Source organism: Rhinoderma darwinii, chromosome 3 (genome assembly GCF_050947455.1).
Source record: "Rhinoderma darwinii isolate aRhiDar2 chromosome 3, aRhiDar2.hap1, whole genome shotgun sequence".
Lineage (NCBI taxonomy): Eukaryota > Metazoa > Chordata > Amphibia > Anura > Rhinodermatidae > Rhinoderma > Rhinoderma darwinii.
In genome coordinates, this window is record NC_134689.1 from 399,650,230 (window position 1) to 399,665,613 (window position 15,384).

Consider the following 15,384-nt stretch of genomic DNA (forward strand, 5'->3'; position numbering starts at 1 on the left):
TATTATGTAGGCACTGTATGGCAGTATTATGTAGGCAATGTGTGGCAGTATTATGTAGGCACTGTATGGTTGTATTATTTAGGCAATGTATGGCAGTATTATGTAGGCACTGTATGGTTGTATTATTTAGGCAATGTATGGCAGTATTATGTAGGCACTGTATGGCAGTATTATGTAGGCACTGTATGGTTGTATTAATTAGGCAATGTATGGCAGTATTATGTAGGCACAGTAAGGTTGTATTATTTAAGCAATGTATGGCAGTATTATGTCGGCACTGTATGGTTGTATTATTTAGGCAATGTATGGCAGTATAATGTAGGCACTGTATGGCAGTATTATGTAGGCACTGTATGGCAGTATTATGCAGGCACTGTATGGCAGTATTATGTAGGCACTGTATGGCATGATTATGTAGGCACTGTATGGCAGTATTATGTAGGCACTGTATAGCAGTATTATGTAGGCACTGTATGGTGGTATTATGTGTGGCAGTATTATGTAGGCACTGTATGGTTGTATTATTTATGCACTGTATGGCAGTCTTATGTAGGCAATGTGTGGCAGTATTATGTAGGCACTCTATGGTTGTATTATTTAGGCAATGTGTGGCAGTATTATGTAGGCACTGTATGGTTGTGTTATTTAGGTAATGTATGGCAGTATTATGTAGGCACTGTATGGCAGTATTATGCAGGCACTGTATGGCAGTATTATGTAGGCACTGTATGGCATGATTATGTAGGCACTGTATGGCAGTATTATGTAGGCACTGTATAGCAGTATTATGTAGGCACTGTATGGTGGTATTATGTGTGGCAGTATTATGTAGGCACTGTATGGTTGTATTATTTAGGCACTGTATGGCAGTATTATGTAGGCAGTGTGTGGCAGTATTATGTAGGCACTCTATGGTTGTATTATTTAGGCAATGTGTGGCAGTATTATGTAGGCACTGTCTGGTTGTATTATTTAGGCAATGTATGGCAGTATTATGTAGGCACTGGAGGGTTGTATTATTTAGGCACTGTATGGCAGTATTATGTAGGCACTGTATGGCAGTATTATGTAGGCAATGTATGGCAGTATTATGTAGGCACTGTATGGCAGTATTATGTAGACACTGTATGGTTGTATTAATTAGGCAATGTATGGCAGTATTATGTAGGCACAGTAAGGTTGTATTATATAGGCAATGTATGGCAGTATTATGTAGGCAATGTGTGGCAGTATTATGTAGGCAATGTGTGGCAGTATTATGTAGGCACTGTATGGCTGTATTATGTAGGCAATGTGTGGCAGTATTATGTAGGCACAGTAAGGTTGTATTATTTAGGCAATGTATGGCAGTATTATGTAGGCACTGTATGGCAGTATTATGTAGGCACTGTATGGCTGGGTTCACACGAGCACATTACTTCCGTAATGGACGGAACGTATTTCGGCCACTAATCCCGGACCGAACACACTGCAGGGAGCCGGGCTCCTAGCATCATAGTTATGTACGATGCTAGGCGTCCCTGCCTCGCTGCAGGACAACTGCCCTGTACTGTAAGCATGTTTTCAGTACGGGACAGTAGTTCCACAGAAAGGCAGGGACTCCTAGCATCGTACATAACTATGATGCTAGTAGCCCGGCTCCCTGCAGTGTGTTCGGTCCGGGTCTTCCGGCCGAAATACGTTCCGTCCATTACGGACGTAACATGCTCGTGTGAACCCAGCCTATGGCAGTATTACGAAGGCACTGTATGGTGGTATTATGTATGACAGTATTATATAGGCACTGTATGGTTGTATTATTTAGGCACTGTATGGCAGTATTATGTAGAAACAGTATGGTTATATTATTTAGGCAATGAATGGCAGTATTGTGCAGACAATGTATGGCAGTATTATGTAGGCACTGTATGGTTCTATTATTTAGGCACTGTATGGTAGTATTATGTAGGCACTGTATGGCAGTATTATGTAGGCAATGTATGGTAGTATTATGTAGGCACTGTATGGTTCTATTATTTAGGCACTGTACGGCAGTATTATGTAGGCACTGTATGGTTGTATTATTTAGGCACTGTATGGTAGTATTATGTAGGCACTGTATGGTTCTATTATTTAGGCAATGTATGGTAGTATTATGTAGGCACTGTATGGTTCTATTATTTAGGCAATGAATGGCAGTATTGTGCAGACAATGTATGGCAGTATTATGTAGGCACTGTATGGTTCTATTATTTAGGCACTGTATGGTAGTATTATGTAGGCACTGTATGGTTCTATTATTTAGGCAATGTATGGTAGTATTATGTAGGCACTGTATGGTTCTATTATTTAGGCACTGTACGGCAGTATTATGTAGGCACTGTATGGTTGTATTATTTAGGCACTGTATGGCAGTATTATGTAGGCACTGTATGGTTGTATTATTTAGGCACTGTACGGCAGTATAATTTGGGCCCCGTATGATATGTTCACATTATAGCACTAATAGTGTAGTCACTGACAGTATTATGTAGTTATTGTATTGCAGTATTATGCGGGCACTGTTATATGTTCATTGTATGGCACTGCTTTGTTTACACTATGTAGCACTAACAATATAGTCACTGTATAGCAGTATAATTTAGGCAACGTATATTTGTGAACTGTATGGTGGTTATCTTTAGTCCCATTATTGCGCTATTATATGGGCATTGCATAGTAGTAGTATGTTGTCACTGTATGGCAGTATTATGTGGGTACGGTATGACACTTATGCGTTTAAAGTATAGCATTAATTATGTAGTTAGTGTATGGCAGCATTATGTGGGCACTGAATGGCGGTATTATGTGGGCCATGTATGGTGTTTTTTTGGGGTGAACTTTTGTGACCCCCTCCACCTTTATCCTACTGTTATTGATGCTCTTGTGCTACTGGGGTTGGGGAGATCAAGGGGCGTACGCATGGCTCTTGTAAAGGGGCCCTTCTGCAGCCTGTGTCTTCCCATACTGTTTCCCCAGGGTGACATTCCGTAGGAAATCATTTTACTGCCTTGTGCTTGTTGCCCCTCACTTGCTGTTTGTGTAGAGGGGGAGCCCAGTGCAGGTTCACACATCCCATAGGAAAGGGGTTAGGGCAAGTCTAACCTGGGCCCCATTTTCTCATGGGCCCCATAGCACCTTTATATATTGCCTCTATGGTATTGTAAGTTCAGCGGGAGAAGTCGTGACTCTACAAGTAAATCAATGGCATAGCTATAGAGGTGCCACCCCCCCCCCCCCCGGCCCTGCTACCTAAGAGGGGCCCCATAAGAGGACAGCAGAATTATAATAATTTCCATGTTACATTAAGGAGGGGCCCTGGTACAGATTTTGGACCAGGGGCCCCAAAGCTTCAAACTACGCCTCAATCATTCCCCCTCTGTGAATACCCAGCCCCATACATTGCCAGTCACTTAAACATTTAATGTCTGACCGAACAGATGGATTAGAGACTTAACCCTCATTGCAGTGCATACCGACCACAGGGTACATGCCAGGCAACCCCACCACAAGCCACATACCAACGCAATTATGTAGTACAAAGCATGCCCAGAGAGAATGATGAACGAAGAGAATGATCTAAAAAAAACTCTAGCGTAACGTTTCATAACAAAACCAGACATGTAGCAGAGACGGGTTTGTCATTTGGCACGGGTCATGGAGCATTAGTTCTAGTTTTACATAGGGCTGCAGAGAAACCTACCTGTGTTATACTGAGTGAGTTATCCTTGTGCCCATATAATACAACCCCTCAAAGAGTTACATGACAAATTTAGCTCTGCTACACCAGTGGACAGTGAACACAGTTATACGTTCTTATGGAAAATTAGACTGCAAGCTCTAATCAATTCAGCAAGGGAAATCAGTCTAGCTTGAGGAACTTTGTGCCTCATACCTCCTTGGCAGCGCTCTGGCTTCATGGCGTCCTTATAATTATAAATGCAGCCAGCAGTGTGACTAATTTATTGTAACTTTTACAGCTTCATATAAAGAAAGCTTAATCACTGTACAATGAAGAGTTCTGCAACTTTCTAATAAACTTTATGTCAATCCCATCTTATTTCAATGTCTCTGCTTGCTGTCAGTGACTGAAAACATTCTTATTTACATGCAGAGGCTGAAAGCCCATCCTGATCCATGTCCAACTGACACAAAAAGGCAGGAAATAGTTCCATGGAGAGCGTTATAACAAGCCCTGCTCCCGTGTCAGTTCATCGACAGCAAGCAGAGGTCTAATAATTGAAACACAAAGTTGATTGCATTTAATCTGCGTACAGTAGATTGGCTGCTCTGTGGTCCAGGGATCCTCTAGACAATGGTCTCTTTCTGTCCTTCCAGTAATAAAAACATCTATGCTTTCTATGTATATTAGATTGCAAGCTCTTCAGCCGAGAATTCTTTCCATCCCGCCATCTCTGAGAAATATATTACTGAAAGATGATGGTTACTTCGCATAACTGGTCTACTTTTGATCAGGGGTGTAGCCGTAGGGGGGCTGGCGGGGCAAGGGCACGGGTACTGGGTGCCAGGGGAGATGCCAGCAAGCTACTTTGCCTTGGCAAGGGCATTTAGACACAGAGCTAGGGAAGCAAACTGAATCTTTGCCCCTGGTGAAGGAAAGCCTAGCCACAGCTTTAATGGCCAACGTCATAGATCCGAAAGGGATTATTACCCAGCTTTGCTAGAACCCTGAACGGCAGTGGTTTATATATCACTTTTGAGGATAACGGGACAATCCCGCGAACCGGATGGTAAAAAAGGGTAGGGTCATGGAAAGGTGGGCATTTCCAGACGTTCTGCTATAGACACATCATTGCGTAGTGGTTGTCACTCAGCTTTTCCAGAATCCTGAATGTTAAATCTTTCTAGTTACATGACAACCCATAAGCAGGGGATGTCATTCCATTACTACATCTCTCACTAGTTGACAAATGGCGGCCATATTGGTTGTCACCCAACTTTCTTAGAAACAGAAAATTTTAAGAACGTGATCAAAGAGGACGATGCGGCGTCCATTAGAGTGCGAGCTCTTGGGTCGGTGATCCCTGGCGGACAATGAGGGTCTATTTTTAACCCGGTATCCCTCCTTCCTGCGGCCTGATTTCTCTCCTCCCCCCATCCGCGCTCAGACACAGATTGTGACGCTCGGTTATGCAATGTCTGACCCACTGACACACATTTTCTGAGAGAGACCGAGAAGAGAGATGCCAGGAAACTAGAGCACACACGGGAGGAGGAGGCACAGAAAACAACAAGAGACAGAACAAGCTGTGTCACTGGCACACACACAGACGGGCACACACTGAGGACACCCAGCTCGCAGGTAAGTGGAGCCCACCCAGATGCCACACTAGACTCCTACACTATATACAATGTCTATACCAGGTTTACATGTCGCCACGTCCAAATGGGTATAGAGGAAACATCTAGTATATATGAGGCGTGTACCACCTGCCAGGTGTGTGCCAGCTGTAGGAAGTGAAAAGGTATGTAGCAGACTGAGTTTGTCAGATGCAGCTGAGCGGAGTTTGTTGTATTCTTACGTAAGGTTTCATTTGCTTGAGTTAGCATGACGTGCTGCAAACAACAGCGGTGCATGACAAATTCAGCTCTGCTACATCTGTAGGGAAATCAGCCTTGCAAGAGAGGCATTTGGCCACCTACAAGTGGGTATGATCGAGACATCTAGTATATATGGGGCGTGAACAAATGGCGGGGTGTGGGCAATTTTTAGTAAGTGAGTGGTGTAGTAGAGCTGAGTTTGTCAGATGCAGGTGAGTTGAGTTTGTCGCATGACTTGAGGTAGCGTGATATGGTGCAAATAATTGAGGTACATGACAAATTAGGCTCTGCTACATCTGTTGGGAAATCAGCTCTGCAAGAGGGGTATGTTGCCACCTACATGTGGGTATGATTGAAACATCTAGTATATATGGAACGTGTACCAACGGTGAGGTTTGTGCAATCTGTAGGAAGTGAAAATTTGTGTACAGAGATGAGTTTGTCAGATGCAGGTGAGTTGAGGTTGTCCTGCTCTTACGTAAAAGAGCACGACCTGAGCTAAAATGATATGCTGCAAACAATAGAGGTACGTGACAAATACAACTCTGCTACATCTATAGGGAAATCAGCTATGCAAGAGGGGTATGTGGCGACCTACAAGTGGGTATGATCGAGACATCTAGTATATATGGGGCGTGAACTAACGGCAAGGTGTGTGCAATCTGTAGGAAGTGAGGTGTGTTGCAGTGCTGAGTTTGTCGCGGAGGTAGTATGATATGGTGCAAATAATAGAGGTACATGACAAATTTGGCTCTGCTACATCTGTAGGGAAATCAGCTTCGCTAGAGGGACATTTGGCCACCTACATGTGGGTATGATCAAAACATTTAGTATATATGGAGCGTGAACCAACAGGTATGTGAAGTTTGTAGGAAGTGAGAATGTGTGTAGCAGAGCAGAGTTTGTCAGATATTGCTGAGTTGAGTTGGTCATGCCCTTACGTAAGAGCACGACTTGAGTTAGCATGATGTGCTGCAAACAATAGAGGTACATGACAAATTCAATGTTACTACATCAGTAGGGAAATCAGCTCTGCAAGAGGGGTATGTGGCCACCTACAGATGGGTTTCATCAAGGCATCTCGTTTATATGACGCTTGTATCAACTGCGAGGTGTATGCCAGCTGTAGGAACTGAGAAGGTGTGTAGCAGAGTTGAGTTTGTCGTGCTCTTACGCAAGAGTGACGTGGTGCGAACAATAGAGATACATTACATATTCGACTCTGCTACATCTGTAGGGAAATTAGCTTTGCAAGAGTGGGACATGAGACATTGATGAGAAGCGCATGGCAGATGTGTGCGGGTTGCCTTCCATCTGGATGACAGGTGGGCACCATCTGTACATGATATGTGGGCAATGTATACATGAGGTGTTTGTTAGATGTATGCCATGATCATGAATGGGGTATGTGCCAGTTGTATATGAGCTGTGCAGCAATGTGCTAGGACTGGTTTGGCATTAGTGGGTAAGCTGTGTGGTACCAGTGCTGGAGCTATGACCCACTTTACTAGCGGGCATAACTGTAACAACTATGCCACTGGGCACAAGATATTTTACAAGTAGGGAAAGTATGTACATAGAGTGCTGTGTGCCAGTTATACATGGCATGGGCATCACCTGTGGCTGAAGTATGAACTACATGCAGGCATACAATATATGTACATGGGGCATATGCCATAGAACAGTGGTCTCCCACCTGTGGTGCTCCAGGTGTCTACAAACTACAACCCCCAAGAATGAGTTTGCTGGGAGTTGTAGTTTTTAAACTGCTCGAGAGCAAAAGGTAGGAGACCACTGTTATAGAATGTGCACAGAGGCGCCCAGCGAACCTGCTATGTGGGAGGTAAGTATGGCTGTAGCAGAGCTGAATTTGTCATGTAACTCTTTGTAGTATGTCTGCGTGCTGAGTCAAGATAATGTGGGAAGTGGACCAAGTGGACCTGCAATCCTATGTAAGACCATCAGTAGAAAGACTGTGATATCAAGAATTATGCCAAATGACAAACTCAAATCTGCTACGTCTGAACATAGAACAACACAAACTCAAAGAAATAAATGGCAAACTTAACTCTGCTACATCAGCGTGTGTATAGTTGCAATAGTAATCTTTGTTTACCCTTGTTGATCCAGAGGAAGGTGAAAAACTCTTATTGTGTAAGAGACATGTACACCAAAGTATCGACTTAAACAGAAACAGCAGAGCTGTGTTTGTCACTTGGCAGAACTCTTGGTGACGTAACAGTGTGGTGTTACATAGGACTGTAGGTAAACCTGTAATAACAGCCATACTCCGACAGGGAGTTATCACCATGCACAAAAGAAACAATAACAAATTCAGCTCTGCTACATCTGTATAAAAAAAAACCATCTAGTTTCATTCTGCCGTGCACGTTGCGGTTATTTCCCCGGCACTTCCTGAATGCGTGACTTACACGGACAACTATTCACGTGTAATACGGCGACACGTGCGGGTGATTACTGATCTTCCCTCTCACCCCACCCCACCCCACTGCCCGCATTCCCTCACCTCCCATCTCCACGTCCCATAATAAACCCGCTTACAAAACCCGATAATACTGGTGACTGGCATCTACATGCCACCGAGATAAGCGGCAATTAGACCGTGTTTTCGTTCCCAGAATCGGGCACATGTTTAAATATCTCATTCTATTTAATAAGGGCGAGGACGGAGTCAGTGATACTGTGCGGGCATACAGACAGGTGACGTCAGCCACGAGGTATGACGTCTGCTGTGCAGGGCATGAGAAGTGGTACTGTGCCATATAGATGTAGTATGTGGATACGTACAAGAACTGTGTCCAAAAAGGACAAGAGAAGTGGTACTGTGCCCGGGCATTTACATGCAGTCTCCAAATAGATACAGATGCACAGGAGAAGTGGTACTGTGCAAAACATATAAATGGATATCCATATCCTACATGTATGTACAATGGCACAGTTCCCCTTCCCTAATTGAATAAGGGAAGTTGTACTGTGCATGGTACATACATGTGGGATAGAGATCAATTGTGATAATATCTAGCATACAGAATAAGGGAAGTTGTACTGTGCATGGTACATACATGTGGGATACAGAGTAGTTCTAATAATATCTGCTACATAGAATAAGGGAAGTTGTACTGTGCATGGTACATACATGTGGGATACAGAGTAGTTCTAATAATATCTGCTACATAGAATAAGGGAAGTTGTACTGTGCATGGTACATACATGTGAGGTACAGATCAATTCTGATATCTGCTACATAGAATAAGGGAAGTTGTACTGTGCATGGTCATACATGTGGGATACAGATTATTTATGCTGATATCCAGCACACAGAACAAGAGGAGTGGTACTGTGCCTGATACATACATGCAGAACATGGGCAGATATTAATAATGCCAGCAAGAGAAGTGGCACTGTGCCCATATCCCAACATATTGTACAAGAACAGATAGTGAGATTACCATCCAGTATACGATGTGGCTCTGCGCCAGTCACTTTATCTAAAGGGAAAAGTGATGCTAATCTACTGTAGCCAGGAGGACAGGTAGTAAGAAGTTATACTGTGCCATAGAATTAGGATGGGAATAATAGAGAATCATATCCAGAGCAGGAGAAGTTATACTGAGCTATCCTGAAATCCTGGAGCATCGGGCAGCTACTTCATATTTGGGCTCCATATTAAATTGAAGTGGGACTCTGCAGCTGCCCATGAGAAGTAGTACTGTGCCTTTTAATATACATATATATATAAATAATTAAAGGCCAACTCCATAGCAGTCTCTGCCTTTGCATGGACCGAATCCTTGTTTATTTCTCTTCTTGTTGCCCTGCATGGTGTATTCTGCTGACTTGTCTTTGTTTGGTTGCCTAGCAACCACTTGGCTTCTCTCTGGGTGACCACCACTGGATTACATTTAACAGAACATTTATCTGCTCTACAATAGACTGCCTCTCCATGTTACACAGACTTGTTTATCAGATCCCTCATTACCAGGCCATGATACAGTGAGAGTCAGGATTACATCCTGCCCAAGATCGTAATTCCCAGCAGTCGCAAAGACTGTGTGCCCCCCAGTTGTTTCATTATGCCCAGTTTACAATAATCAGACTGAAGGTGGTCAGTGAATGGGGGCATTTACAAGCCTGGAGCATAGTGCCCATAGGCACCAATCAGATGATAGAAACTATTTTTCAGGGTTTGGCATGAATGGGTACCTGTAGTTGCTTTGTACTAGGAGATTGGCATAAAATGAGTGCATGGGGTTGCCTGGTACTTGGATATTGGTATGTGGAGTTGCCCGTTACTAAGAGATTGGCATATAACACGTGAACAGAGTTGCCTGGTATTTGGAGATTGGCATGGAATTGGTATATGGAGTTGCCCAGTACGTGGAGCTTGGCATATAACGCGTGTGCAGAGTAGCATAGTTCTTGGAGATTGGCATGGAATGGGTGTATGGAGTTGCCTGGTACTAGGGCTCTGACAGGACAAGGATGACTGGCATTGCGTGGTCCTGGCACGGAATGGGTGCCTGGAAGTGACGGGTAGTAGTAGTAGAAGTCTGGTAGTGAATGGATGTGTGGTCTGGCAGGGAATGAGCGTTTGAAATGGCAAGGCATTGGGATTCTGACGGAGGATTTGGGTGTCTGGCATTGAACGGGTCTTTGGCAGCGCTGGGCATTGGTCTCTGGCTGAGCGCCCCCAGGTCTGTTTACGTAATCCTGACCTAGTTTCCGTGCCTCGCGCTGGTTGATCACATGGCATCGAGATTAGGCACGTGGACTGGAGAAGGGGAGGGTGGAGGAGGCAGGGTGTGGGCATACATACTAACACACTGACACATTTATATGTAAATAGACAAGGGCAGGCTGCCAGGGTTATATCTGGGGGGGGGGGGGACAAATAAAAAGTCACCAAGATGCGACCAACATTAACCCTTCCCCATCCACTGATAAAAACGAGAGAATGTGCCCACAAGGCAATACATCCATTTGCATTTGTAGAATAGGCACATATTATACATCATTGCCCTTGGCACTCCACAGTGCCATGTACCTCTTGTAAGATTAAGATAAAAACCTTCAAAAAATCATTTTATGTATAGATGTAGCAGAGCTGTATTTGTCACCTAAAGGGGGTAGTCTCAACTTGTAATGTTATAGCATATTGCCAGGTTATTGCATAACATTTTGATAGGTGAGGTCCCAACCTCTTTGATGCCCACCACTCCTGTGAACGAAGGGTCCAAAGTCCTTGCCACCCACTGTGCAGACAACCCCATTCAAGTAATTGTGGTTGCGTTGTAGTTCCCTGTATATCGGGTGGCGGGGAGCATCGCTGTGCAGGGTAAAATCGTGAAAGTGGCCGCAATGCTCCTAACTAGCGCCGTGGCCTCTCCATTGTGAGGTTTGGTAGGGATTGCCCTGGGTGCTTGATGCCAAGGGGGAAGACGCGTCAACAAGCCACTTTTGCCTTGGCCAGGGTATTTAGATACAAGGCTAGGACAGAAAACGGAATCTTTGACCTGAGCCTAGAACCATTTCATGATATCACCATTGAGTTGTGCCTAATGACATACTCAGCTCTGCTATGCCATACACCCTCCTGATTTCTGCACTGAAGCTCCCATCCTCCAGGTAGACGACCATTGATGGTTGACACATCCTTGTGGATGAATTTGCCCGCACGTGTATCAGAATCTGATAATTGTAGACACACATGACCGGCTCGGGGTTACACCTCTGTGTATGAATGTGTGTATATAATTCTATGTAATAACACAACAGATTACAAAACACAAAGTCATTGATGTCATTAACATATGAAATAAACCAGGTCAAACGTGAGTCCATTCCATGCCAAGCTCTGCAGGGTAATATTATGTAAGACGTGTGGGGTGGAGCATCAGAAGATCACTTTCCTAAGATTTTTTTTCTTCTTTCTTTAGGCGTGTCCAGGAGAGAAAAACCTGGCAAACGAGGAAACAGAATTACTACCTGGCAGAGACGCGAGACCGAGAGGATCATCCAATTATTACGGCTCCAACCAGGGCAGAACGGTTGATAACTCAAAGAGTAAGATGCCCAAGCTGCATGGCGAGGTCCACCAAGTAATATCATCAATCACCCATCATCTGAAGATCCAACGCTCAACCTGAAGACCTTCATCCAACACTAACCCAACCTTCCGGCTACTACAAGTGTTCTTGAGGTTGGCATCTCTGAACTGGAGACATTTTTCAGTATCTCCATTGGAGAAGAAGTTGGGTTGACATGGAATCTCCTCTCTCCAACTACTCAGAGATGAGCGAGGAGCAGCATCCCAGTGGTGGAGTCTCCGGCAACGATATGGGACCTGGAAGTGGTCGCCGTAAGCGAGAGTTTATCTCCGACGAGAAGAAAGATGCCGGTTACTGGGAAAAGAGAAGAAAAAACAATGAAGCTGCCAAGAGGTCCCGGGAGAAGAGGCGTTTCCACGACCTGGTCCTGGAAGGGAGGGTGGCAGCACTTGACGAGGAAAATGGGCGGCTGAGGAGTGAACTACTCCAACTGAAGCTCCGCTATGGACTCATAAAAGCGGCCTCCTTTCTGGAAAATGGACACGGGTTGGGAGGTTGTAATAGTGGACACGTGGGACCTCTTCTGTGCACTGGTGGGAATTCGAACTTCTCTTCTTCCTACTTGGGAATGAATTCAGACTCTTCGGAGGCGGACAGTGGAGGCGGAGCAGCAAACGACAGTTATTCCCCCCGGGGGTCACTTTCAGATCTTTCGGATCAGTCCTCTAGAGGCAGCCCAGTGCCAGCATCTTACGAAGATGGGAGGGCAATGGAAAATGACTTTGCCAACATGTGCCCAGTTGACAGCAACGCATCCTCGAGATTAGCAATGCCACGCGGGGGTGTGATTCTCTATAGAGTCGGTGGGCTCACAGTGGACCCTCAAACCAGGCATATGGCAAGTCCAGAGCATCCAGATCTGGGTCCCTTGAAGCACCTGGTCAGCGACAGTAACGTCCCCCCACTACGCTCCTCCATATTTGTTCATTCAGACAGTTTACAGACTCCGTACCAGCAGCTGATGAAGACAGCAGCTGAGGCCAATGTTATGGAGGAACTGAGGCTGCCCACATATTCCCATTCAGAATATCACAGTGAGGACAGTTGCAGTGAAGAAGGGGCATCTAATTTCTGCCCCTTGGAAAGCCCAACCTTCCAGGATCTTGCAGCGGGAGTGAAATTACCCCATAAACTCAGACTAAAAAGTCGATCGCATGGACAGGAGGGATGGAGAGCAGACAAGGGGCAGGGGGAAGAGAACTGACTGGAACTATTTACTATTTAATGACTAAAACCAAATATGTGGGCATCACTATTTCTAAAAACATCTACCCGTAGGTGCCATACTTGGGACTACTGCATCTGTGTCACTGCTGTACAGTGCGGGTAGAAGGAGCTAACACCGATACTGTATATATGTATTGTGAGTAGTTCAATAAAAGCATAACAACTATGTATATAATCTACAGTCATTGTGTAAGCAATGTGTAATAGTAACTCTGCTATATACTGGAGTGATGGGTGTATATAATCTACAGTCATTGTGTAAGCAATGTGTAATAGTAACTCTGCTATATACTGGAGTGATGGGTGTATATAATCTACAGTCATTGTGTAAGCAATGTGTAATAGTAACTCTGCTATATACTGGAGTGATGGGTGTATATAATCTACAGTCATTGTGTAAGCAATGTGTAATAGTAACTCTGCTATATACTGGAGTGATGGGTGTATATAATCTACAGTCATTGTGTAAGCAATGTGTAATAGTAACTCTGCTATATACTGGAGTGATGGGTGTGATGGGGCAATAGCAGAATGTAATACTCAGTGCACCTTACTACATGGCATTTCAAGAATCCATTGTGCTGGGGTTTATACAACATGACTTAAAGGGAATGTCCATCTTTAAATAATGTTTTATAGTTTACATATAGATATAATCTATATACAATATTTTGTCACTTTGTAAATATATTTCATTACTTATCCTGTACCGGTCCTGAGTTACATCCTGTATTATACTCCAGAGTTGCACTCAATATTCTGCTGGTGGAGTCACTGTGTACATACATGACATTACTTATCCTGCACTGATCCTGAGTTACAGCCTGTATTATACTCCAGAGCTGCACTCACTATTCTGCTGGTGATATAATGTATGTACACAGTGACTCCACCAGCAGAATAGTGAGTGCAGCTCTGGAATATAACACAGGATGTAACTCAGGATCAGTACAGGAGAAGTAATGTAATGTATGTACACAGTGACTCCACCAGCAGAATAGTGAGTGCAGCTCTGGAGTAGAATACAGGATGTAACTCAGGATCAGTACAGGAGAAGTAATGTAATGTATGTACAGTGACTCCACCAGCAGAATAGTGAGTGCAGCTCTGGAGTATAATACAGGATATAACTCAGGATCACTATAGGAAAAGTAATGCATGTACACAGTGACTCCACCAGCAGAAAAGTGAGTGCAGCTCTGGAGTATAATACAGGATATAACTCAGGATCAGTACAGGAGAAGTAATGTAATGTATATACACAGTGACTTCACCAGCAGAATAGTGAGTGCAGCTCTGGAGTATAATACAGGATGTAACTCAGGATCAGTACATGAGAAGTAATGTAATGTATGTACACAGTGACTTCACCAGCAGAATAGTGAGTGCAGCTGTGGAGTATAATACAGGATATAACTCAGGATCAGTATTGGATAAGTAATGTATGTACACAGTGACTCCACCAGCAGAATAGTGAGTGCAGCTCTGGAGTATAATACTGGCTGTAACTCATGATCAGTACAGGAGAAGTAATGTAATGTATGTACACAGTGACTCCACCAGCAGAATAGTGAGTGCAGCTCTGGAGTATAATACAGGATGTAACTCAGGATCAGGGCAGGAGAAGTAATGTAATGTATGTACACAGTGACCCCACCAGCAGAATAGTGAGTGCAGCTCTGGAGTAGACTACAGGATGTAACTCAGGATCAGGGCAGGAGAAGTAATGTAATGTATGTACACAGTGACTCCACTAGCAGAATTGGTAGCAAGAAAGTTAAAACTGGTGCAAAACCTCAGTAAATATTCACACAGACCACCACTTCAAAGCAACACCCTTTTCCTAACTAAACGAAAATGTTAAAAAAAAAGTGAAATGTCAGGAAATATGGTGTTCATACACACCACAGCAAATAGAAAGATAGATAGATAGATAGATAGATAGATAAAGCTATGAGATAGATAGATAGATAGATAGATAGATAGATAGATATTAGATAGACAGACATACATGAGAGAGATATAAAAGAAAGAAAGAAATCCCCCAACCCAGTAGCATAATGGGACACAAGAGCTGACCTGTCAATCACACTGTCCATGTTCAGCTGTTTACATCGTAAACTTTGGGGACAATACAGCTGAGGTCAGTAAAACATAAGTACACAGAGCGCTACAGGTATCTGCTATCTAGAATCATTGAGATCTAACTTAGAGCTCCTGGACCCATTGCAAAATCGTTTATTGGGCCCCCACCTACCATGTGCAGTTTATAATACTGGTATCTTCTTATGTGGCACCCTCTCAGGCACCAGGCCCTGGTGTGACCGCTACCTCTACACTTCTATATAGGAGGTAGTAAATAAAATCTCAGAACCTTATTCATGTTAAATATATATTCAAGTGCCAATCATATCCGGATGTGCCCCCGTGCCCGTATTCACCCCCCCCC

General features: G+C 43.9%; 1 protein-coding gene across 1 annotated transcript; it reads left to right on the top strand.

The window, feature by feature from the left end:
* The first annotated feature begins 5,211 nt into the window (after positions 1–5,211).
* LOC142748383 (uncharacterized) lies at positions 5,212–13,101 on the top strand. The gene is made up of 2 exons (XM_075855483.1): positions 5,212–5,341; positions 11,538–13,101. The coding sequence occupies exon 2, from the start codon at positions 11,863–11,865 to the stop codon at positions 12,910–12,912; it is 1,050 nt and encodes a 349-aa protein (XP_075711598.1). The 5' UTR covers positions 5,212–5,341; positions 11,538–11,862; the 3' UTR covers positions 12,913–13,101.
* Positions 13,102–15,384: the final 2,283 nt, after the last annotated feature.

Bases quoted from the DNA above. Each gene is read 5' to 3' on its own strand.
- LOC142748383 (XM_075855483.1), top strand. From the start codon at position 11,863: ATGGAATCTCCTCTCTCCAACTACTCAGAGATGAGCGAGGAGCAGCAT.